At 56.8% G+C, this 25,860-nt stretch overlaps 1 protein-coding gene across 3 annotated transcripts in view; it reads left to right on the forward strand.

Moving 5' to 3' along the window:
- CCM2 (CCM2 scaffold protein) overlaps positions 1-25,860 on the forward strand; it is a 96,352-nt gene that overhangs the window by 61,022 nt on the left and 9,470 nt on the right. For all 3 annotated transcript variants that reach the window (XM_063924591.1, XM_063924594.1, XM_063924593.1), the window contains exon 7: positions 23,320-23,455. In XM_063924591.1, the coding sequence (XP_063780661.1) occupies positions 23,320-23,455 (136 nt within the window). The remainder of the gene's footprint in view (positions 1-23,319; positions 23,456-25,860) is intronic.

Genomic DNA, 25,860 nt, shown 5'->3' on the forward strand with positions numbered 1-25,860 from the left:
GTTACCAGCGTCCACACTGACTCTACTGCCCTGTGTCACCTGTGTCTTCTCTCTTTCTCATTGTTACCAGCGTCCACACCGACTCTCCTGCCCTGTGTGACCTGTGTCTCCTCTCCCTCCCATTGTTACCGGCATCCACACTGACTCTCCTGCCCTGTGTCACCTGTGTCCTCTCTCCCTCCCATTGTTACCAGCGTCCACACTGACTCTCCTGCCCTGTGTGACCTGTGTCTCCTCTCCCTCCCATTGTTACCGGCATCCACACTGACTCTCCTGCCCTGTGTCACCTGTGTCTTCTCTCCCTCCCATTGTTACCAGCGTCCACAATGACTCTCCTGCCCTGTGCCACCTGTGTCTTCTCTCCCTCCCATTGTTACCAGCGTCCACACTGACTCTCCTGCCCTGTGTCACCTGTGTCTTCTTTCCCTCCCATTGTTACCAGCGTCCACACTGACTCTCCTGCCCTGTGTCACCTGTGTCTTCTCTCCCTCCCATTGTTACCAGCGTCCACACTGACTCTCCTGCCCTGTGTCACCTGTGTCTCCTCTCCTCCCATTGTTACCAGCGTCCACGCTGACTCTCCTGTCCTGTGTCACCTGTGTCCTCTCTCCTTCTCATTGTTACCAGCGTCCACACCGACTCTCCTGCCCTGTCTCACCTGTGTTTTCTCTCCCTCCCATTGTTACCAGCGTTCACACTGACTCTCCTACCCTGTGTGACCTGTGTCTTCTCTCCCTCTCATTGTTACCAGCGTCCACACTGACTCTCCTGCCCTGTGTCACCTGTGTCTCCCTCCCATTGTTACCAGCGTCCACACTGACTCTCCTGCCCTGTGTGACCTGTGTCTCCTCTCCCACCCATTGTTACCAGCGTCCACACCGACTCTCCTGCCCTGTGTCACCTGTGTCCTCTCTCCCTCCCATTGTTACCAGCGTCCACACTGACTCTCCTGCCCTGTGTCACCTGTGTCTCCTCTCCCTCCCATTGTTACCAGCATCCACACTGACTCTCCTGCCCTGTGTCTTCTCTCCCTCCCATAGTTACCAGCGTCCACACTGACTCTCCTGCCCTGTGTCACCTGTGTCTTCTCTCCCTCCCATTGTTACCAGCGTCCACACTGACTCTCCTGCCCTGTGTCACCTGTGTCTTCTCTCCCTCCCTTTGTTACCAGCGTCCATACTGACTCTCCTGCCCTGTGTCACCTGTGTCTTCTCTCCCTCCCATTGTTACCAGCGTCCACACCGACTCTCCTGCCCTGTGTCACCTGTGTCTTCTCTCCTTCTCCCATTGTTACCAGCGTCCACACTGACTCTCCTGCCCTGTGTCACCTGTGTCTTCTCTCCCTCCCATTGTTACCAGCTTCCACACTGACTCTCCTGCCCTATGTCACCTGTGTCCTCTCTCCCTCCCATTGTTACCAGCGTCCACACTGACTCTCCTGCCCTGTGTCACCTGCGTCTTCTCTCCTCCCATTGTTACCAGCGTCCACACTGACTCTCCTGCCCTGTGTCACCTGTGTCTTCTCTCCTCCCATTGTTACCAGCGTCCACACTGACTCTCCTGCCCTGTGTCACCTGTGTCTTCTCTCCTCCCATTGTTACCAGCGTCCGCACTGACTCCCCTGCCCTGTGTGACCTGTGTCTTCTCTCCCTCCCATTGTTACCAGCGTCCACACTGACTCTCCTGCCCTGTGTGACCTGTGTCTTCTCTCCCTCCCATTGTTACCAGCGTCCACACTGACTCTCCTGCCCTGTGTGACCTGTGTCTTCTCTCCCTCCCATTGTTACCAGCGTCCGCACTGACTCCCCTGCCCTGTGTGACCTGTGTCTTCTCTCCCTCCCATTGTTACCAGCGTCCACACTGACTCTCCTGCCCTGTGTGACCTGTGTCTTCTCTCCCTCCCATTGTTACCAGCGTCCACACTGACTCTCCTGCCCTGTGTCACCTGTGTCTTCTCTCCCTCCCATTGTTACCAGCGTCCACACTGACTCTCCTGCCCTGTGTCACCTGTGTCTTCTCTCCCTCCCATTGTTACCAGCGTCCACACTGACTCTCCTGCCCTGTGTCACCTGTGTCTTCTCTCCCTCCCATTGTTACCAGCGTCCACACTGACTCTCCTGCCCTATGTCACCTGTGTCCTCTCTCCCTCCCATTGTTACCAGCGTCCACACTGACTCTCCTGCCCTGTGTGACCTGTGTCTTCTCTCCCTCTCATTGTTACCAGCGTCCACACTGACTCTCCTGCCCTGTGTCACCTGTGTCTCCCTCCCATTGTTACCAGCGTCCACACTGACTCTCCTGCCCTGTGTCACCTGTGTCTCCCTCCCATTGTTACCAGCGTCCACACTGACTCTCCTGCCCTGTGTGACCTGTGTCTCCTCTCCCACCCATTGTTACCAGCGTCCACACTGACTCTCCTGCCCTGTGTGACCTGTGTCTTCTCTCCCTCCCATTGTTACCAGCGTCCACACTGACTCTCCTGCCCTGTGTGACCTGTGTCTTCTCTCCCTCCCATTGTTACCAGCGTCCACACTGACTCTCCTGCCCTGTGTCACCTGTGTCTTCTCTCCCTCCCATTGTTACCGGCGTCCACACTGACTCTCCTGCCCTGTGTCACCTGTGTTTTCTCTCCCTCCCATTGTTACCGGCGTCCACACTGACTCTCCTGCCCTGTGTGACCTGTGTCTTCTCTCCCTCCCATTGTTACCAGCGTCCACACTGACTCTCCTGCCCTGTGTCACCTGTGTCTCCCTCCCATTGTTACCAGCGTCCACACTGACTCTCCTGCCCTGTGTCACCTGTGTCTCCCTCCCATTGTTACCAGCGTCCACACTGACTCTCCTGCCCTGTGTGACCTGTGTCTCCTCTCCCACCCATTGTTACCAGCGTCCACACCGACTCTCCTGCCCTGTGTCACCTGTGTCTTCTCTCCCTCCCATTGTTACCAGCGTCCACACTGAATCTCCTGCCCTGTGTCACCTGTGTCTTCTCTCCCTCCCATTGTTACCAGCGTCCACACTGACTCTCCTGCCCTGTGTGACCTGTGTCTTCTCTCCCTCCCATTGTTACCAGCGTCCACGCTGACTCTCCTGTCCTGTGTCACCTGTGTCCTCTCTCCCTCCCATTGTTACCAGCGTCCACACTGAATCTCCTGCCCTGTGTCACCCCTCCCATTGTTACCAGCGTCCACACTGACTCCCCTGCCCTGTGTGACCTGTGTCTCCTCTCCCTCCCATTGTTACCAGCGTCCACACTGACTCTCCTGACCTGTGACCTGTGTCTTCTCTCCTCCCATTGTTACCAGCGTCCGCACTGACTCCCCTGCCCTGTGTGACCTGTGTCTTCTCTCCCTCCCATTGTTACCGGCGTCCACACTGACTCTCCTGCCCTGTGTCACCTGTGTCTCCTCTCCCTCCCATTGTTACCAGCGTCCACACTGACTCTCTCCTGCCCTGTGTCACCTGTGTCTTCTCTCCCTCCCATTGTTACCGGCGTCCACACTGACTCTCCTGCCCTGTGTCACCTGTGTCTTCTCTCCCTCCCATTGTTACCAGCGTCCACACTGACTCTCCTGCCCTGTGTCACCTGTGTCTTCTCTCCCTCCCATTGTTACCGGCGTCCACACTGACTCTCCTGCCCTGTGTCACCTGTGTCTTCTCTCCCTCCCATTGTTACCGGCATCCACACTGACTCTCCTGCCCTGTGTCACCTGTGTCTTCTCTCCCTCCCATTGTTACCGGCGTCCACACTGACTCTCCTGCCCTGTGTCACCTGTGTCTTCTCTCCCTCCCATTGTTACCAGCGTCCACACTGACTCTCCTGCCCTGTGTCACCTGTGTCTTCTCTCCCTCCCATTGTTACCAGCGTCCACACTGACTCTCCTGCCCTGTGTCACCTGTGTCTTCTCTCCCTCCCATTGTTACCAGCGTCCACACTGACTCTCCTGCCCTGTGTCACCTGTGTCTTCTCTCCCTCCCATTGTTACCAGCGTCCACACTGACTCTCCTGCCCTGTGTCACCTGTGTCTTCTCTCCCTCCCATTGTTACCAGCGTCCACACTGACTCTCCTGCCCTGTGTCACCTGTGTCTTCTCTCCCTCCCATTGTTACCAGCGTCCACACTGACTCTCCTGCCCTGTGTCACCTGTGTCTTCTCTCCCTCCCATTGTTACCAGCGTCCACACTGACTCTCCTGCCCTGTGTCACCTGTGTCTTCTCTCCCTCCCATTGTTACCAGCGTCCACACTGACTCTCCTGCCCTGTGTCACCTGTGTCTTCTCTCCCTCCCATTGTTACCAGCGTCCACACTGACTCTCCTGCCCTGTGTCACCTGTGTCTCCTCTCCCTCCCATTGTTACCGGCATCCACACTGACTCTCCTGCCCTTTGTCACCTGTGTCTTCTCTCCCTCCCATAGTTACCAGCGTCCACACTGACTCTCCTGCCCTGTGTCACCTGTGTCTTCTCTCCCTCCCATTGTTAACAGCGTCCACACTGACTCTCCTGCCCTGTGTCACCTGTGTCCTCTCTCCCTCCCATTGTTACCAGCGTCCACACTGACTCTCCTGCCCTGTGTCACCTGTGTCTTCTCTCCCTCCCATTGTTACCAGCGTCCACACTGACTCTCCTGCCCTGTGTCTCCTCTCCCTCCCATTGTTACCAGCGTCCACACTGACTCTCCTGCCCTGTGTCACCTGTGTCTTCTCTCCTTCTCATTGTTACCAGCGTCCACACCGACTCTCCTGCCCTGTGTCACCTGTGTCTTCTCTCCCTCCCATTGTTACCAGCGTCCACACTGACTCTCCTGCCCTGTGTGACCTGTGTCTTCTCTCCATCCCATTGTTACCAGCGTCCACGCTGACTCTCCTGTCCTGTGTCACCTGTGTCCTCTCTCCCTCCCATTGTTACCAGCGTCCACACTGAATCTCCTGCCCTGTGTCACCTGTGTCTTCTCTCCCTCCCATTGTTACCAGCGTCCACACTGACTCCCCTGCCCTGTGTGACCTGTGTCTTCTCTCCCTCCCATTGTTACCGGCGTCCACACTGACTCTCCTGCCCTGTGTCACCTGTGTCTCCTCTCCCTCCCATTGTTACCAGCGTCCACACTGACAATCCTGACCTGTGACCTGTGTCTTCTCTCCTCCCATTGTTACCAGCGTCCGCACTAACTCCCCTGCCCTGTGTGACCTGTGTCTTCTCTCCCTCCCATTGTTACCGGCGTCCACACTGACTCTCCTGCCCTGTGTCACCTGTGTCTCCTCTCCCTCCCATTGTTACCAGCGTCCACACTGACTCTCTCCTGCCCTGTGTCACCTGTGTCTTCTCTCCCTCCCATTGTTACCAGCGTCCACACTGACTCTCCTGCCCTGTGTCACCTGTGTCTTCTCTCCCTCCCATTGTTACCAGCGTCCACACTGACTCTCTCCTGCCCTGTGTCACCTGTGTCTTCTCTCCCTCCCATTGTTACCAGCGTCCACACTGACTCTCCTGCCCTGTGTCACCTGTGTCTTCTCTCCCTCCCATTGTTACCGGCGTCCACACTGACTCTCCTGCCCTGTGTCACCTGTGTCTTCTCTCCCTCCCATTGTTACCGGCATCCACACTGACTCTCCTGCCCTGTGTCACCTGTGTCTTCTCTCCCTCCCATTGTTACCGGCATCCACACTGACTCTCCTGCCCTGTGTCACCTGTGTCTCCTCTCCCTCCCATTGTTACCGGCATCCACACTGACTCTCCTGCCCTTTGTCACCTGTGTCTTCTCTCCCTCCCATAGTTACCAGCGTCCACACTGACTCTCCTGCCCTGTGTCACCTGTGTCTTCTCTCCCTCCCATTGTTAACAGCGTCCACACTGACTCTCCTGCCCTGTGTCACCTGTGTCCTCTCTCCCTCCCATTGTTACCAGCGTCCACACTGACTCTCCTGCCCTGTGTCACCTGTGTCTTCTCTCCCTCCCATTGTTACCAGCGTCCACACTGACTCTCCTGCCCTGTGTCTCCTCTCCCACCCATTGTTACCAGCGTCCACACTGACTCTCCTGCCCTGTGTCACCTGTGTCTTCTCTCCTTCTCATTGTTACCAGCGTCCACACCGACTCTCCTGCCCTGTGTCACCTGTGTCTTCTCTCCCTCCCATTGTTACCAGCGTCCACACTGACTCTCCTGCCCTGTGTCACCTGTGTCTTCTCTCCCTCCCATTGTTACCGGCGTCCACACTGACTCTCCTGCCCTGTGTGGCCTGTGTCTTCTCTCCCTCCCATTGTTACCAGCGTCCACACTGACTCTCCTGCCCTGTGTCACCTGTGTCTTCTCTCCCTCCCATTGTTACCAGCGTCCACACTGACTCTCCTGCCCTGTGTCACCTGTGTCTTCTCTCCCTCCCATTGTTACCAGCGTCCACACTGACTCTCCTGCCCTGTGTGACCTGTGTCTTCTCTCCCTCCCATTGTTACCAGCGTCCACACTGACTCTCCTGCCCTGTGTGACCTGTGTCTTCTCTCCCTCTCATTGTTACCAGCGTCCACACTGACTCTCCTGCCCTGTGTCACCTGTGTCTCCCTCCCATTGTTACCAGCGTCCACACTGACTCTCCTGCCCTGTGTGACCTGTGTCTCCTCTCCCACCCATTGTTACCAGCGTCCACACTGACTCTCCTGCCCTGTGTCACCTGTGTCTTCTCTCCCTCCCATTGTAACCAGCGTCCACACTGAATCTCCTGCCCTGTGTCACCTGTGTCTTCTCTCCCTCCCATTGTTACCAGCGTCCACACTGACTCTCCTGCCCTGTGTCACCTGTGTCTTCTCTCCCTCCCATTGTAACCAGCGTCCACACTGACTCTCCTGCCCTGTGTCACCTGTGTCTTCTCTCCCTCCCATTGTTACCAGCGTCCACACTGACTCTCCTGCCCTGTGTCACCTGTGTCTTCTCTCCCTCCCATTGTTACCAGCGTCCACACTGACTCTCCTGCCCTGTGTCACCTGTGTCTTCTCTCCCTCCCATTGTTACCAGCGTCCACACTGACTCTCCTGCCCTGTGTCACCTGTGTCTTCTCTCCCTCCCATTGTTACCAGCGTCCACACTGACTCTCCTGCCCTGTGTCACCTGTGTCTTCTCTCCCTCCCATTGTTACCAGCGTCCACACTGACTCTCCTGCCCTGTGTCACCTGTGTCTTCTCTCCCTCCCATTGTTACCGGCGTCCACACTGACTCTCCTACCCTGTGTCACCTGTGTCTTCTCTCCCTCCCATTGTTACCGGCATCCACACTGACTCTCCTGCCCTGTGTCACCTGTGTCTTCTCTCCCTCCCATTGTTACCGGCATCCACACTGACTCTCCTGCCCTGTGTCACCTGTGTCTCCTCTCCCTCCCATTGTTACCGGCATCCACACTGACTCTCCTGCCCTTTGTCACCTGTGTCTTCTCTCCCTCCCATAGTTACCAGCGTCCACACTGACTCTCCTGCCCTGTGTCACCTGTGTCTTCTCTCCCTCCCATTGTTAACAGCGTCCACACTGACTCTCCTGCCCTGTGTCACCTGTGTCTTCTCTCCCTCCCATTGTTACCGGCATCCACACTGACTCTCCTGCCCTGTGTCACCTGTGTCTTCTCTCCCTCCCATTGTTACCGGCATCCACACTGACTCTCCTGCCCTGTGTCACCTGTGTCTTCTCTCCCTCCCATAGTTACCAGCGTCCACACTGACTCTCCTGCCCTGTGTCACCTGTGTCTTCTCTCCCTCCCATTGTTAACAGCGTCCACACTGACTCTCCTGCCCTGTGTCACCTGTGTCTTCTCTCCCTCCCATTGTTACCAGCGTCCACACTGACTCTCCTGCCCTGTGTCACCTGTGTCTTCTCTCCCTCCCATTGTTACCAGCGTCCACACTGACTCTCCTGCCCTGTGTGACCTGTGTCTTCTCTCCCTCTCATTGTTACCAGCGTCCACACTGACTCTCCTGCCCTGTGTCACCTGTGTCTCCCTCCCATTGTTACCAGCGTCCACACTGACTCTCCTGCCCTGTGTGACCTGTGTCTCCTCTCCCACCCATTGTTACCAGCGTCCACACCGACTCTCCTGCCCTTTGTCACCTGTGTCTTCTCTCCCTCCCATTGTAACCAGCGTCCACACTGAATCTCCTGCCCTGTGTCACCTGTGTCTTCTCTCCCTCCCATTGTTACCAGCGTCCACACTGACTCTCCTGCCCTGTGTCACCTGTGTCTTCTCTCCCTCCCATTGTTACCAGCGTCCACACTGACTCTCCTGCCCTGTGTCACCTGTGTCTTCTCTCCCTCCCATTGTTACCAGCGTCCACACTGACTCTCCTGCCCTGTGTCACCTGTGTCTTCTCTCCCTCCCATTGTTACCAGCGTCCACACTGACTCTCCTGCCCTGTGTCACCTGTGTCATCTCTCCCTCCCATTGTTACCGGCGTCCACACTGACACTCCTGCCCTGTGTCACCTGTGTCTTCTCTCCCTCCCATTGTTACCAGCGTCCACACTGACTCTACTGCCCTGTGTGACCTGTGTCTTCTCTCCTTCTCCCATTGTTACCAGCGTCCACACTGACTCTCCTGCCCTGTGTCACCTGTGTCTTCTCTCCTTCTCATTGTTACCAGCGTCCACACCGACTCTCCTGCCCTGTGTCACCTGTGTCTTCTCTCCCTCCCATTGTTACCAGCGTCCACACTGACTCTCCTACCCTGTGTCTCCTCTCCCTCCCATTGTTACCAGCGTCCACACTGACTCTCCTGCCCTGTGTCACCTGTGTCTTCTCTCCTTCTCATTGTTACCAGCGTCCACACTGACTCTCCTGCCCTGTGTCACCTGTGTCTTCTCTCCCTCCCATTGTTACCAGCGTCCACACTGACTCTCCTGCCCTGTGTCACCTGTGTCCTCTCTCCCTCCCATTGTTACCAGCGTCCACACTGACTCTCCTGCCCTGTGTCACCTGCGTCTTCTCTCCCTCCCATTGTTACCAGCGTTCACACTGACTCTCCTGCCCTGTGTCACCTGTGTCTTCTCTCCCTCCCATTGTTACCAGCGTCCACACTGACTCTCCTGCCCTGTGTCACCTGTGTCTTCTCTCCCTCCCATTGTTACCAGCGTCCACACTGACTCTCCTGCCCTGTGTCACCTGTGTCTTCTCTCCCTCCCATTGTTACCAGCGTCCACACTGACTCTCCTGCCCTGTGTCACCTGTGTCTTCTCTCCCTCCCATTGTTACCAGCGTCCACACTGACTCTCCTGCCCTGTGTCACCTGTGTCTTCTCTCCCTCCCATTGTTACCAGCGTCCACACTGACTCTCCTGCCCTGTGTCACCTGTGTCTTCTCTCCCTCCCATTGTTACCAGCGTCCACACTGACTCTCCTGCCCTGTGTCACCTGTGTCTTCTCTCCCTCCCATTGTTACCGGCGTCCACACTGACTCTCCTGCCCTGTGTCACCTGTGTCTTCTCTCCCTCCCATTGTTACCGGCGTCCACACTGACTCTCCTGCCCTGTGTCACCTGTGTCTTCTCTCCCTCCCATTGTTACCGGCGTCCACACTGACTCTCCTGCCCTGTGTCACCTGTGTCTTCTCTCCCTCCCATAGTTACCAGCGTCCACACTGACTCTCCTGCCCTGTGTCACCTGTGTCTTCTCTCCCTCCCATTGTTAACCGCGTCCACACTGACTCTCCTGCCCTGTGTCACCTGTGTCTTCTCTCCCTCCCATTGTTACCAGCGTCCACACTGACTCTCCTGCCCTGTGTCACCTGTGTCTTCTCTCCCTCCCATTATTACCAGCGTCCACACTGACTCTCCTGCCCTGTGTGACCTGTGTCTCCCTCCCATTGTTACCAGCGTCCACACCGACTCTCCTGCCCTGTGTCACCTGTGTCTTCTCTCCCTCCCATTGTAACCAGCGTCCACACTGAATCTCCTGCCCTGTGTCACCTGTGTCTTCTCTCCCTCCCATTGTTACCAGCGTCCACACCGACTCTCCTGCCCTGTGTGACCTGTGTCTTCTCTCCCTCCCATTGTTACCAGCGTCCACACTGACTCTCCTGCCCTGTGTCACCTGTGTCTTCTCTCCCTCCCATTGTTACCAGCGTCCACACTGACTCTCCTGCCCTGTGTCACCTGTGTCTCCTCTCCCTCCCATTGTTACCAGCGTCCACACTGACTCTCCTGTCCTGTGTCACCTGTGTCTTCTCTCCCTCCCATTGTTACCAGCGTCCACACTGACTCTCCTGCCCTGTGTCATCTCTCCCTCCCATTGTTACCGGCGTCCACACTGACTCTCCTGCCCTGTGTCACCTGTGTCTTCTCTCCCTCCCATTGTTACCAGCGTCCACACTGACTCTACTGCCCTGTGTGACCTGTGTCTTCTCTCCCTCCCATTGTTACCAGCGTCCACACTGACTCTCCTGCCCTGTGTGACCTGTGTCTTCTCTCCCTCCCATTGTTACCAGCGTCCACACTGACTCTCCTGCCCTGTGTCACCTGTGTCTTCTCTCCTTCTCATTGTTACCAGCGTCCACACCGACTCTCCTGCCCTGTGTCACCTGTGTCTTCTCTCCCTCCCATTGTTACCAGCGTCCACACTGACTCTCCTGCCCTGTGTCTCCTCTCCCTCCCATTGTTACCAGCGTCCACACTGACTCTCCTGCCCTGTGTCACCTGTGTCTTCTCTCCTTCTCATTGTTACCAGCGTCCACACTGACACTTCTGCCCTGTGTCACCTGTGTCTTCTCTCCCTCCCATTGTTACCAGCGTCCACACTGACTCTCCTGCCCTGTGTCACCTGTGTCCTCTCTCCCTCCCATTGTTACCAGCGTCCACACTGACTCTCCTGCCCTGTGTCACCTGCGTCTTCTCTCCTCCCATTGTTACCAGCGTCCACACTGACTCTCCTGCCCTGTGTCACCTGTGTCTTCTCTCCTCCCATTGTTACCAGCGTCCGCACTGACTCCCCTGCCCTGTGTGACCTGTGTCTTCTCTCCCTCCCATTGTTACCAGCGTCCGCACTGACTCTCCTGCCCTGTGTGACCTGTGTCTTCTCTCCCTCCCATTGTTACCAGCGTCCACACTGACTCTCCTGCCCTGTGTGACCTGTGTCTTCTCTCCCTCCCATTGTTACCAGCGTCCACACTGACTCTCCTGCCCTGTGTCACCTGTGTCTTCTCTCCCTCCCATTGTTACCAGCGTCCACACTGACTCTCCTGCCCTGTGTCACCTGTGTCTTCTCTCCCTCCCATTGTTACCAGCGTCCACACTGACTCTCCTGCCCTGTGTCACCTGTGTCTTCTCTCCCTCCCATTGTTACCAGCGTCCACACTGACTCTCCTGCCCTGTGTCACCTGTGTCTTCTCTCCCTCCCATTGTTACCAGCGTCCACACTGACTCTCCTGCCCTGTGTCACCTGTGTCTTCTCTCCTTCTCCCATTGTTACCAGCGTCCACACTGACTCTCCTGCCCTGTGTGACCTGTGTCTTCTCTCCCTCCCATTGTTACCAGCATCCACACTGACTCTCCTGCCCTGTGTCACCTATGTCTTCTCTCCTCCCATTGTTACCAGCGTCCACACTGACTCTCCTGCCCTGTGTCACCTGTGTCCTCTCTCCCTCCCATTGTTACCAGCGTCCACACTGACTCTCCTGCCCTGTGTCACCTGCGTCTTCTCTCCTCCCATTGTTACCAGCGTCCACACTGACTCTCCTGCCCTGTGTGACCTGTGTCTTCTCTCCCTCCCATTGTTACCAGCGTCCACACTGACTCTCCTGCCCTGTGTGACCTGTGTCTTCTCTCCCTCCCATTGTTACCAGCGTCCACACTGACTCTCCTGCCCTGTGTCTCCTCTCCCTCCCATTGTTACCAGCGTCCACACTGACTCTCCTGCCCTGTGTCACCTGTGTCTCCTCTCCCTCCCATTGTTACCAGCGTCCACACTGACTCTCCTGACCTGTGACCTGTGTCTTCTCTCCTCCCATTGTTACCAGCGTCCACACTGACTCTCCTGCCCTGTGTGACCTGTGTCTTCTCTCCCTCCCATTGTTACCAGCGTCCACACTGACTCTCCTGCCCTGTGTGACCTGTGTCTTCTCTCCCTCCCATTGTTACCAGCGTCCACACTGACTCTCCTGCCCTGTGTCACCTGTGTCTTCTCTCCTTCTCATTGTTACCAGCGTCCACACTGACTCTCCTGCCCTGTGTCACCTGTGTCTCCTCTCCCTCCCATTGTTACCAGCGTCCACACTGACTCTCCTGACCTGTGACCTGTGTCTTCTCTCCTCCCATTGTTACCAGCGTCCGCACTGACTCCCCTGCCCTGTGTGACCTGTGTCTTCTCTCCCTCCCATTGTTACCGGCGTCCACACTGACTCTCCTGCCCTGTGTCACCTGTGTCTCCTCTCCCTCCCATTGTTACCAGCGTCCACACTGACTCTCTCCTGCCCTGTGTCACCTGTGTCATCTCTCCCTCCCATTGTTACCGGCGTCCACACTGACTCTCCTGTCCTGTGTCACCTGTGTCTTCTCTCCTTCTCATTGTTACCAGCGTCCACACCGACTCTCCTGCCCTGTGTCACCTGTGTCTTCTCTCCCTCCCATTGTTACCAGCGTCCACACTGACTCTCCTGCCCTGTGTCTCCTCTCCCTCCCATTGTTACCAGCGTCCACACTGACTCTCCTGCCCTGTGTCACCTGTGTCTTCTCTCCTTCTCATTGTTACCAGCGTCCACACCGACTCTCCTGCCCTGTGTCACCTGTGTCTTCTCTCCCTCCCATTGTTACCAGCGTCCACACTGACTCTCCTGCCCTGTGTCACCTGTGTCTTCTCTCCCTCCCATTGTTACCAGCGTCCACACCGACTCTCCTGCCCTGTGTCACCTGTGTTTTCTCTCCCTCCCATTGTTACCAGCGTCCACACTGACTCTCCTGCCCTGTGTGACCTGTGTCTTCTCTCCCTCTCATTGTTACCAGCGTCCACACTGACTCTCCTGCCCTGTGTCACCTGTGTCTCCTCTCCCACCCATTGTTACCAGCGTCCACACCGACTCTCCTGCCCTGTGTCACCTGTGTCTTCTCTCCCCCCCATTGTTACCAGCGTCCACACTGAATCTCCTGCCCTGTGTCACCTGTGTCTTCTCTCCCTCCCATTGTTACCAGCGTCCACACCGACTCTCCTGCCCTGTGTGACCTGTGTCTTCTCTCCCTCCCATTGTTACCAGCGTCCACAAAGACTCTCCTGCCCTGTGTCACCTGTGTCTCCTCTCCCTCCCATTGTCACCAGCGTCCACACTGACTCTCCTGCCCTGTGTCACCTGTGTCTCCTCTCCCTCCCATTGTTACCAGCGTCCACACTGACTCTCCTGCTCTGTGTCACCTGTGTCTTCTCTCCCTCCCATTGTTACCAGCGTCCACACTGACTCTCCTGCCCTGTGTCACCTGTGTCTTCTCTCCTCCCATTGTTACCAGCGTCCACACTGACTCTCCTGCCCTGTGTGACCTGTGTCTTCTCTCCCTCCCATTGTTACCAGCGTCCACACTGACTCTCCTGCCCTGTGTGACCTGTGTCTTCTCTCCCTCCCATTGTTACCAGCGTCCACACTGACTCTCCTGCCCTGTGTCTCCTCTCCCTCCCATTGTTACCAGCGTCCACACGGACTCTCCTGCCCTGTGTCACCTGTGTCATCTCTCCCTCCCATTGTTACCGGCGTCCACACTGACTCTCCTGTCCTGTGTCACCTGTGTCTTCTCTCCTTCTCATTGTTACCAGCGTCCACACCGACTCTCCTGCCCTGTGTCACCTGTGTCTTCTCTCCCTCCCATTGTTACCAGCGTCCACACTGACTCTCCTGCCCTGTGTCTCCTCTCCCTCCCATTGTTACCAGCGTCCACACTGACTCTCCTGCCCTGTGTCACCTGTGTCTTCTCTCCTTCTCATTGTTACCAGCGTCCACACCGACTCTCCTGCCCTGTGTCACCTGTGTCTTCTCTCCCTCCCATTGTTACCAGCGTCCACACTGACTCTCCTGCCCTGTGTCACCTGTGTCTTCTCTCCCTCCCATTGTTACCGGCGTCCACACTGACTCTCCTGCCCTGTGTGACCTGTGTCTTCTCTCCCTCCCATTGTTACCAGCGTCCACACTGACTCTCCTGCCCTGTGTCACCTGTGTCTTCTCTCCCTCCCATTGTTACCAGCGTCCACACTGACTCTCCTGCCCTGTGTCACCTGTGTCTTCTCTCCCTCCCATTGTTACCAGCGTCCACACTGACTCTCCTGCCCTGTGTCACCTGTGTCTTCTCTCCCTCCCATTGTTACCAGCGTCCACACTGACTCTCCTGCCCTGTGTCACCTGTGTCTTCTCTCCCTCCCATTGTTACCAGCGTCCACACTGACTCTCCTGCCCTGTGTCACCTGTGTCTTCTCTCCCTCCCATTGTTACCGGCGTCCACACTGACTCTCCTGCCCTGTGTGACCTGTGTCTTCTCTCCCTCCCATTGTTACCAGCGTCCACACTGACTCTCCTGCCCTGTGTGACCTGTGTCTTCTCTCCCTCCCATTGTTACCAGCGTCCACACTGACTCTCCTGCCCTGTGTCACCTGTGTCTTCTCTCCCTCCCATTGTTACCAGCGTCCACACTGACTCTCCTGCCCTGTGTCACCTGTGTCTTCTCTCCCTCCCATTGTTACCAGCGTCCACACTGACTCTCCTGCCCTGTGTCACCTGTGTCTCCTCTCCTTCTCCCATTGTTACCAGCGTCCACACTGACTCTCCTGCCCTGTGTGACCTGTGTCTTCTCTCCCTCCCATCGTTACCAGCGTCCACACTGACTCTCCTGCCCTGTGTCACCTGTGTCTTCTCTCCCTCCCATTGTTACCAGCGTCCACACTGACTCTCCTGCCCTGTGTCACCTGTGTCCTCTCTCCCTCCCATTGTTACCAGCGTCCACACTGACTCTCCTGCCCTGTGTCACCTGCGTCTTCTCTCCTCCCATTGTTACCAGCGTCCACACTGACTCTCCTGCCCTGTGTCACCTGTGTCTTCTCTCCTCCCATTGTTACCAGCGTCCACACTGACTCTCCTGCCCTGTGTCACCTATGTCTTCTCGCCTCCCATTGTTACCAGCGTCCGCACTGACTCCCCTGCCCTGTGTGACCTGTGTCTTCTCTCCCTCCCATTGTTACCAGCGTCCACACTGACTCTCCTGCCCTGTGTGACCTGTGTCTTCTCTCCCTCCCATTGTTACCAACGTCCACACTGACTCTCCTGCCCTGTGTGACCTGTGTCTTCTCTCCCTCCCATTGTTACCAGCGTCCACACTGACTCTCCTGCCCTGTGTGACCTGTGTCTTCTCTCCCTCCCATTGTTACCAGCGTCCACACTGACTCTCCTGCCCTGTGTCTCCTCTCCCTCCCATTGTTACCAGCGTCCACACTGACTCTCCTGCCCTGTGTCACCTGTGTCTCCTCTCCCTCCCATTGTTACCAGCGTCCACACTGACTCTCCTGCCCTGTGTCACCTGTGTCTTCTCTCCCTCCCATTGTTACCGGCGTCCACACTGACTCTCCTGACCTGTGACCTGTGTCTTCTCTCCTCCCATTGTTACCAGCGTCCGCACTGACTCCCCTGCCCTGTGTGACCTGTGTCTTCTCTCCCTCCCATTGTTACCGGCGTCCACACTGACTCTCCTGCCCTGTGTCACCTGTGTCTCCTTTCCCTCCCATTGTTACCAGCGTCCACACTGACTCTCTCCTGCCCTGTGTCACCTGTGTCTTCTCTCCCTCCCATTGTTACCGGCGTCCACACTGACTCTCCTGCCCTGTGTCACCTGTGTCTTCTCTCCTTCTCATTGTTACCAGCGTCACACCGACTCTCCTGCCCTGTGTCACCTGTGTTTTCTCTCCCTCCCATTGTTACCAGCGTCCACACTGACTCTCCTGCCCTGTGTGACCTGTGTCTTCTCTCCCTCTCATTGTTACCAGCGTCCACACTGACTCTCCTGCCCTGTGTCACCTGTGTCTCCCTCCCATTGTTACCAGCGTCCACACTGACTCTCCTGCCCTGTGTGACCTGTGTCTCCTCTCCCACCCATTGTTACCAGCGTCCACACCGACTCTCCTGCCCTGTGTCACCTGTGTCTTCTCTCCCTCCCATTGTTACCAGCGTCCACACTGAATCTCCTGCCCTGTGTCACCTGTGTCTTCTCTCCCTCCCATTGTTACCAGCGTCCACACCGACTCTCCTGCCCTGTGTGACCTGTGTCTTCTCTCCCTCCCATTGTTACCAGCGTCCACACTGACTCTCCTGCCCTGTGTGACCTGTGTCTTCTCTCCCTCCCATTGTTACCAGCGTCCACACTGACTCTCCTGCCCTGTGTGACCTGTGTCTTCTCTCCCTCCCATTGTTACCAGCGTCCACACTGACTCTCCTGCCCTGTGTCACCTGTGTCTCCTCTCCCTCCCATTGTTACCAGCGTCCACACTGACTCTCCTGCCCTGTGTCACCTGTGTCTCCTCTCCCTCCCATTGTTACCAGCGTCCACACTGACACTCCTGCTCTGTGTCACCTGTGTCTTCTCTCCCTCCCATTGTTACCAGCGTCCACACTGACTCTCCTGCCCTGTGTCACCTGTGTCTTCTCTCCCTCCCATTGTTACCAGCGTCCACACTGACTCTCCTGCCCTGTGTCACCTGTGTCATCTCTCCCTCCCATTGTTACCGGCGTCCACACTGACTCTCCTGCCCTGTGTCACCTGTGTCTTCTCTCCTTCTCATTGTTACCAGCGTCCACACCGACTCTCCTGCCCTGTGTCACCTGTGTCTTCTCTCCCTCCCATTGTTACCAGCGTCCACACTGACTCTCCTGCCCTGTGTCTCCTCTCCCTCCCATTGTTACCAGCGTCCACACTGACTCTCCTGCCCTGTGTCACCTGTGTCTTCTCTCCTTCTCATTGTTACCAGCGTCCACACCGACTCTCCTGCCCTGTGTCACCTGTGTCTTCTCTCCCTCCCATTGTTACCAGCGTCCACACCGACTCTCCTGCCCTGTCTCACCTGTGTCTTCTCTCCTTCTCCCATTGTTACCAGCGTCCACACTGACTCTCCTGCCCTGTGTCACCTGTGTCTTCTCTCCCTCCCATTGTTACCAGCGTCCACACTGACTCTCCTGCCCTGTGTCACCTGTGTCTTCTCTCCCTCCCATTGTTACCGGCGTCCACACTGACTCTCCTGCCCTGTGTGACCTGTGTCTTCTCTCCCTCCCATTGTTACCAGCGTCCACACTGACTCTCCTGCCCTGTGTCACCTGTGTCTTCTCTCCCTCCCATTGTTACCAGCGTCCACACTGACTCTCCTGCCCTGTGTCACCTGTGTCTTCTCTCCCTCCCATTGTTACCAGCGTCCACACTGACTCTCCTGCCCTGTGTCACCTGTGTCTTCTCTCCCTCCCATTGTTACCAGCGTCCACACTGACTCTCCTGCCCTGTGTCACCTGTGTCTTCTCTCCCTCCCATTGTTACCGGCGTCCACACTGACTCTCCTGCCCTGTGTCACCTGTGTCTTCTCTCCCTCCCATTGTTACCGGCGTCCACACTGACTCTCCTGCCCTGTGTCACCTGTGTCTTCTCTCCTCCCATTGTTACCAGCGTCCACACTGACTCTCCTGCCCTGTGTCACCTGTGTCTTCTCTCCCTCCCATTGTTACCAGCGTCCACACTGACTCTCCTGCCCTGTGTGACCTGTGTCTTCTCTTCCTCCTATTGTTACCAGCGTCCACACTGACTCTCCTGCCCTGTGTGACCTGTGTCTTCTCTCCCTCCCATTGTTACCAGCGTCCACACTGACTCTCCTGCCCTGTGTGACCTGTGTCTTCTCTCCCTCCCATTGTTACCAGCGTCCACACTGACTCTCCTGCCCTGTGTCACCTGTGTCTTCTCTCCCTCCCATTGTTACCGGCGTCCACACTGACTCTCCTGCCCTGTGTCACCTGTGTCTTCTCTCCCTCCCATTGTTACCGGCGTCCACACTGACTCTCCTGCCCTGTGTCACCTGTGTCTTCTCTCCCTCCCATTGTTACCAGCATCCACACTGACTCTCCTGCCCTGTGTCAGCTGTGTCTTCTCTCCCTCCCATTGTTACCAGCGTCCACACTGACTCTCCTGCCCTGTGTCTCCTCTCCCTCCCATTGTTACCAGCATCCACACTGACTCTCCTGCCCTGTGTCACCTGTGTCTTCTCTCCCTCCCATTGTTACCAGCGTCCACACTGACTCTCCTGCCCTGTGTCACCTGTGTCTTGTCTCCCTCCCATTGTTACCAGCGTCCACACTGACTCTCCTGCCCTGTGTCACCTGTGTCTTCTCTCCCTCCCATTGTTACCAGCGTCCACACCGACTCTCCTGCCCTGTCTCACCTGTGTCTTCTCTCCTTCTCCCATTGTTACCAGCGTCCACACTGACTCTCCTGCCCTGTGTGACCTGTGTCTTCTCTCCCTCCCATTGTTACCAGCGTCCACACTGACTCTCCTGCCCTGTGTCACCTCTCCCTCCCATTGTTACCAGCGTCCACACCGACTCTCCTGCCCTGTGTCACCTGTGTCTTCTCTCCTTCTCCCATTGTTACCAGCGTCCACACTGACTCTCCTGCCCTGTGTCACCTGTGTCTTCTCTCCCTCCCATTGTTACCAGCGTCCACACTGACTCTCCTGCCCTGTGTCACCTGTGTCTTCTCTCCCTCCCATTGTTACCAGCATCCACACTGACTCTCCTGCCCTGTGTCACCTGTGTCTTCTCTCCCTCCCATTGTTACCAGCGTCCACACTGACTCTCCTGCCCTGTGTCACCTGTGTCTTCTCTCCCTCCCATTGTTACCAGCGTCAACACTGACTCTCCTGCCCTGTGTCACCTGTGTCTTCTCTCCCTCCCATTGTTACCAGCGTCCACACTGACTCTCCTGCCCTGTGTGTTCCTGCCCTGTGTGACCTGTGTCGTCTCTCCCTCCCATTGTTACCAGCGTCCACACCGACTCTCCTGCCCTGTGTCACCTGTGTCTTCTCTCCTTCTCCCATTGTTACCGGCATCCACACTGACTCTCCTGCCCTGTGTCACCTGTGTCTTCTCTCCCTCCCATTGTTACCAGCGTCCACACTGACTCTCCTGCCCTGTGTGACCTGTGTCTTCTCTCCCTCTCATTGTTACCAGCGTCCACACTGACTCTCCTGCCCTGTGTCACCTGTGTCTTCTCTCCCTCCCATTGTTACCAGCGTCCACACTGACTTTCCTGCCCTGTGTCACCTGTGTCTTCTCTCCTTCTCCCATTGTTACCAGCATCCACACTGACTCTCCTGTCCTGTGTCACCTGTGTCTTCTCTCCTTCTCCCATTGTTACCAGCGTCCACACTGACTCTCCTGCCCTGTGTCACCTGTGTCTTCTCTCCCTCCCATTGTTACCAGCGTCCACACTGACTCTCCTGCCCTTTGTCACCTGTGTCCTCTCTCCCTCCCATTGTTATCAGCGTCCACACTGACTCTCCTGCCCTGTGTCACCTGCGTCTTCTCTCCTCCCATTGTTACCAGCGTCCACACTGACTCTCCTGCCCTATGTCACCTGTGTCTTCTCTCCTCCCATTGTTACCAGCGTCCGCACTGACTCCCCTGCCCTGTGTGACCTGTGTCTTCTCTCCCTACCATTGTTACCAGCGTCCACACTGACTCTCCTGCCCTGTGTGACCTGTGTCTTCTCTCCCTCCCATTGTTACCAGCGTCCACACTCTCTCCTGCCCTGTGTGACCTGTGTCTTCTCTCCCTCCCATTGTTACCAGCGTCCACACTGACTCTCCTGCCCTGTGTCACCTGTGTCTTCTCTCCCTCCCATTGTTACCAGCGTCCACACTGACTCTCCTGCCCTGTGTCACCTGTGTCTTCTCTCCCTCCCATTGTTACCAGCGTCCACACTGACTCTCCTGCCCTGTGTCACCTGTGTCTTCTCTCCTTCTCCCATTGTTACCAGCGTCCACACTGACTCTCCTGCCCTGTGTCACCTGTGTCTTCTCTCCCTCCCATTGTTACCAGCGTCCGCACTGACTCCCCTGCCCTGTGTCACCTGCGTCTTCTCTCCTCCCATTGTTACCAGCGTCCACACTGACTCTCCTGCCCTGTGTGACCTGTGTCTTCTCTCCCTCCCATTGTTACCGGCGTCCACACTGACTCTCCTGCCCTGTGTCACCTGTGTCTTCTCTCCCTTCCATTGTTACCGGCGTCCACACTGACTCTCCTGCCCTGTGTCACCTGTGTCTTCTCTCCCTCCCATTGTTACCAGCATCCACACTGACTCTCCTGCCCTGTGTCACCTGTGTCTTCTCTCCCTCCCATTGTTACCAGCATCCACAATGACTCTCCTGCCCTGTGTCACCTGTGTCTTCTCTCCCTCCCATTGTTACCAGCGTCCACACTGACTCTCCTGCCCTGTGTCACCTGTGTCTTCTCTCCCTCCCATTGTTACCAGCGTCCACACTGACTCTCCTGCCCTGTGTCACCTGTGTCTTCTCTCCCTCCCATTGTTACCAGCGTCAACACTGACTCTCCTGCCCTGTGTCACCTGTGTCTTCTCTCCCTCCCATTGTTACCAGCGTCCACACTGACTCTCCTGCCCTGTGTCACCTGTGTCTTCTCTCCCTCCCATTGTTACCAGCGTCCACACTGACTCTCCTGCCCTGTGTGACCTGTGTCTTCTCTCCCTCCCATTGTTACCAGCGTCCACACCGACTCTCCTGCCCTGTGTGACCTGTGTCTTCTCTCCCTCCCATTGTTACCAGCGTCCACACTGACTCTCCTGCCCTGTGTCACCTGTGTCTTCTCTCCCTCCCATTGTTACCAGCGTCCACACTGACTCTCCTGCCCTGTGTCTCCTCTCCCTCCCATTGTTACCAGCGTCCACACTGACTCTACTGCCCTGTGTCACCTGTGTCTTCTCTCCCTCCCATTGTTACCAGCGTCCACACTGACTCTCCTGCCCTATGTCACCTGTGTCCTCTCTCCCTCCCATTGTTACCAGCGTCCACACTGACTCTCCTGCCCTGTGTCACCTGCGTCTTCTCTCCTCCCATTGTTACCAGCGTCCACACTGACTCTCCTGCCCTGTGTCACCTGTGTCTTCTCTCCTCCCATTGTTACCAGCGTCCGCACTGACTCCCCTGCCCTGTGTGACCTGTGTCTTCTCTCCCTCCCATTGTTACCAGCGTCCACACTGACTCTCCTGCCCTGTGTGACCTGTGTCTTCTCTCCCTCCCATTGTTACCAGCGTCCACACCGACTCTCCTGCCCTGTGTGACCTGTGTCTTCTCTCCCTCCCATTGTTACCAGCGTCCACACTGACTCTCCTGCCCTGTGTCACCTGTGTCTTCTCTCCCTCCCATTGTTACCAGCGTCCACACTGACTCTCCTGCCCTGTGTGACCTGTGTCGTCTCTCCCTCCCATTGTTACCAGCGTCCACACCGACTCTCCTGCCCTGTGTCACCTGCGTCTTCTCTCCTCCCATTGTTACCAGCGTCCGCACTGACTCTCCTGCCCTGTGTCACCTGTGTCTTCTCTCCTTCTCCCATTGTTACCAGCGTCCACACTGACTCTCCTGCCCTGTGTGACCTGTGTCTTCTCTCCCTCCCATTGTTACCAGCGTCCACACTGACTCTCCTGCCCTGTGTCACCTGTGTCTTCTCTCCCTCCCATTGTTACCAGCGTCCACACCGACTCTCCTGCCCTGTGTCACCTGTGTCTTCTCTCCTTCTCCCATTGTTACCAGCGTCCACACTGACTCTCCTGCCCTGTGTCACCTGTGTCTTCTCTCCCTCCCATTGTTACCAGCGTCCACACTGACTCTCCTGCCCTGTGTCACCTGTGTCTTCTCTCCCTCCCATTGTTACCGGCGTCCACACTGACTCTCCTGCCCTGTGTCACCTGTGTCTCCTCTCCCTCCCATTGTTACCGGCGTCCACACTGACTCTCCTGCCCTGTGTCACCTGTGTCTTCTCTCCCTCCCATTGTTACCGGCGTCCACACTGACTCTCCTGCCCTGTGTCACCTGTGTCCTCTCTCCCTCCCATTGTTACCAGCGTCCACACTGACTCTCCTGCCCTGTGTCACCTGTGTCCCCTCTCCCTCCCATTGTTACCAGCGTCCACACTGACTCTCCTGCCCTGTGTGACCTGTGTCTTCTCTCCCTCCCATTGTTACCAGCGTACACACTGACTCTCCTGCCCTGTGTCACCTGTGTCTTCTCTCCCTCCCATTGTTACCAGCGTCCACACTGACTCTCCTGCCCTGTGTCACCTGTGTCTTCTCTCCCTCCCATTGTTACCAGCGTCCACACTGACTCTCCTGCCCTGTGTCACCTGTGTCTTCTCTCCCTCCCATTGTTACCAGCGTACACACTGACTCTCCTGCCCTGTGTCACCTGTGTCTTCTCTCCCTCCCATTGTTACCAGCGTCCACACTGACTCTCCTGCCCTGTGTCACCTGTGTCTTCTCTCCCTCCCATTGTTACCAGCGTCCACACTGACTCTCCTGCCCTGTGTCACCTGTGTCTTCTCTCCCTCCCATTGTTACCAGCATCCACACTGACTCTCCTGCCCTGTGTCACCTGTGTCTTCTCTCCTTCTCCCATTGTTACCAGCGTCCACACTGACTCTCCTGCCCTGTGTCACCTGTGTCTTCTCTCCTTCTCCCATTGTTACCAGCGTCCACACTGACTCTCCTGCCCTGTGTCACCTGTGTCTTCTCTCCCTCCCATTGTTACCAGCGTCCACACTGACTCTCCTGCCCTGTGTCACCTGTGTCTTCTCTCCCTCCCATTGTTACCGGCGTCCACACTGACTCTCCTGCCCTGTGTCACCTGTGTCTTCTCTCCCTCCCATTGTTACCGGCGTCCACACTGACTCTCCTTCCCTGTGTCACCTGTGTCCTCTCTCCCTCCCATTGTTACCAGCGTCCACACTGACTCTCCTGCCCTGTGTCACCTGTGTCCCCTCTCCCTCCCATTGTTACCAGCGTCCACACTGACTCTCCTGCCCTGTGTGACCTGTGTCTTCTCTCCCTCCCATTGTTACCAGCGTCCACACTGACTCTCCTGCCCTGTGTCACCTGTGTCTTCTCTCCCTCCCATTGTTACCAGCGTCCACACTGACTCTCCTGCCCTGTGTCACCTGTGTCTTCTCTCCCTCCCATTATTACCAGCGTCCACACTGACTCTCCTGCCCTGTGTCACCTGTGTCTTCTCTCCCTCCCATTGTTACCAGCGTCCACACTGACTCTCCTGCCCTGTGTCACCTGTGTTCTCTCCCCGCAGATGGCCGCTGAGGAGCTGTGCTCGCTGCTGGGCCAGGTCTTCCAGATTGTCTACACCGAATCCACCATCGACTTCCTAGACAGGGCCATATTTGATGGTGCGTCCACTCCCACCCGCCATATGTCCTTACACAGCGGTACGTAATCCCAGACTGCTCCTCATACTGTACAGAGCTGAGCGCTGCTACTGTATAGAGATTTACGTTGCTGGATTGGGCAGGGCTACCTTCCATGTGTGTGTGTGTGTGTGTGTGTGTGAGTGTTTATAAAGGATCTATGAATATATGGGGTGTAATGGGAGGCTGGACTATTCAGTGAGCATTCTGTGCACTCAACATGAGCAGAGATTGGTTGGATGACTTGTCGCCAGATGGGGCAGATGCAGCCTGCGGTATGACTGTGAGGGTGCCAGGACCTGTCCCAGCTGTTAGTGCAGTGTATGGGGCAGATCCGGCTGTGGTATGACTGTGAGGGTGCCAGGGCCTGTCCCAGCTGTTAGTGCAGTGTATGGGGCAGATGCAGCCTGCGGTATGATTGTGAGGGTGCCAGGGCCTGTCCCAGCTGTTAGTGCTGTGTATGGGGCAGATCCGGCTGCGGTATGACTGTGAGGGTGCCAGGGCCTGTCCCAGCTGTTAGTGCTGTGTATGGGGCAGATCCAGCATGCGGTATGACTGTGAGGGTGCCAGGGCCTGTCCCAGCTGTTAGTGCAGTGTATGGGGCAGATGCAGCCTGCGGTATGACTGTGAGGGTGCCAGGGCCTGTCCCAGCTGTTAGTGCAGTGTATGGGGCAGATGTAACCTGCGGTATGACTGTGAGGGTGCCAGGGCCTGTCCCAGCTGTTAGTGCAGTGTATGGGGCAGATGTAACCTGTGGTATGACTGTGAGGGTGCCAGGGCCTGTCCCAGCTGTTAGTGCAGTGTATGGGGCAGATGTAAGCTACGGTATGACTGTGAGGGTGCCAGGACCTGTCCCAGCTGTTAGTGCAGTGTATGGGGCAGATGTAGTCTGCGGTATGACTGTGAGGGTGCCAGGGCCTGTCCCAGCTGTTAGTGCAGTGTATGGGGCAGATGTAGTCTGCGGTATGACTGTGAGGGTGCCAGGGCCTGTCCCAGCTGTTAGTGCAGTGTATGGGGCAGAGACGGCTGCGGTATGACTGTGAGGGTGCCAGGGCCTGTCCCAGCTGTTAGTGCAGTGTATGGGGCAGATGCAGCCTGCGGTATGACTGTGAGGGTGCCAGGGCCTGTCCCAGCTGTTAGTGCAGTGTATGGGACAGATGCAGCCTGCGGTATGACTGTGAGGGTGCCAGAGCCTGTCCCAGCTGTTAGTGCAGTGTATGGGGCAGATGCAGCCTGCGGTATGACTGTGAGGGTGCCAGGACCTGTCCCAGCTGTTAGTGCAGTGTATGGGGCAGATGCAGCCTGCGGTATGACTGTGAGGGCGCCAGGACCTGTCCCAGCTGTTAGTGCAGTGTATGGGGCAGATGCAGCCTGCGGTATGACTGTGAGGGCGCCAGGGCCTGTCCCAACTGTTAGTGCAGTGTATGGGGCAGATGCAGCCTGCGGTATGACTGTGAGGGCGCCAGGGCCTGTCCCAGCTGTTAGTGCAGTGTATGGGGCAGATGCAGCCTGCGGTATGACTGTGAGGGTGCCAGGACCTGTCCCAGCTGTTAGTGCAGTGTATGGGGCAGATGCAGCCTGTGGTATGACTGTGAGGGCGCCAGGGCCTGTCCCAACTGTTAGTGCAGTGTATGGGGCAGATGCAGCCTGCGGTATGACTGTGAGGGCGCCAGGGCCTGTCCCAGCTGTTAGTGCAGTGTATGGGGCAGATCCAGCCTGCGGTATGACTGTGAGGGTGCCAGGGCCTGTCCCAGCTGTTAGTGCAGTGTATGGGGCAGATGCAGCCTGCGGTATGACTGTGAGGGTGCCAGGGCCTGTCCCAGCTGTTAGTACAGTGTATGGGGCAGATCCAGCCTGCGGTATGACTGTGAGGGCGCCAGGGCCTGTCCCAGCTGTTAGTGCAGTGTATGGGGCAGAGACGGCCTGCGGTATGACTGTGAGGGTGCCAGGGCCTGTCCCAGCTGTTAGTGCAGTGTATGGGGCAGATGTAGCCTGTGGTATGACTGTGAGGTTGCCAGGGCCTGTCCCAGCTGTTAGTGCAGTGTATGGGGCAGATGCAGCTTGCGGTATGACTGTGAGGGTGCCAGGGCCTGTCCCAGCTGTTAGTGCTGTGTATGGGGCAGATCCAGCATGCGGTATGACTGTGAGGGTGCCAGGGCCTGTCCCAGCTGTTAGTGCAGTGTATGGGGCAGATGCAGCCTGCGGTATGACTGTGAGGGTGCCAGGGCCTGTCCCAGCTGTTAGTGCAGTGTATGGGGCAGAGATGGCCTGCGGTATGACTGTGAGGGTGCCAGGGCCTGTCCCAGCTGTTAGTGCAGTGTATGGGGCAGATGTAGCCTGTGGTATGACTGTGAGGGTGCCAGGACCTGTCCCAGCTGTTAGTGCAGTGTATGGGGCAGAGACGTCTGCGGTATGACTGTGAGGGT

The sequence above is a fragment of the Pseudophryne corroboree genome, chromosome 5 (genome assembly GCF_028390025.1).
Source record: "Pseudophryne corroboree isolate aPseCor3 chromosome 5, aPseCor3.hap2, whole genome shotgun sequence".
In the NCBI taxonomy this organism is placed as follows: domain Eukaryota; kingdom Metazoa; phylum Chordata; class Amphibia; order Anura; family Myobatrachidae; genus Pseudophryne; species Pseudophryne corroboree.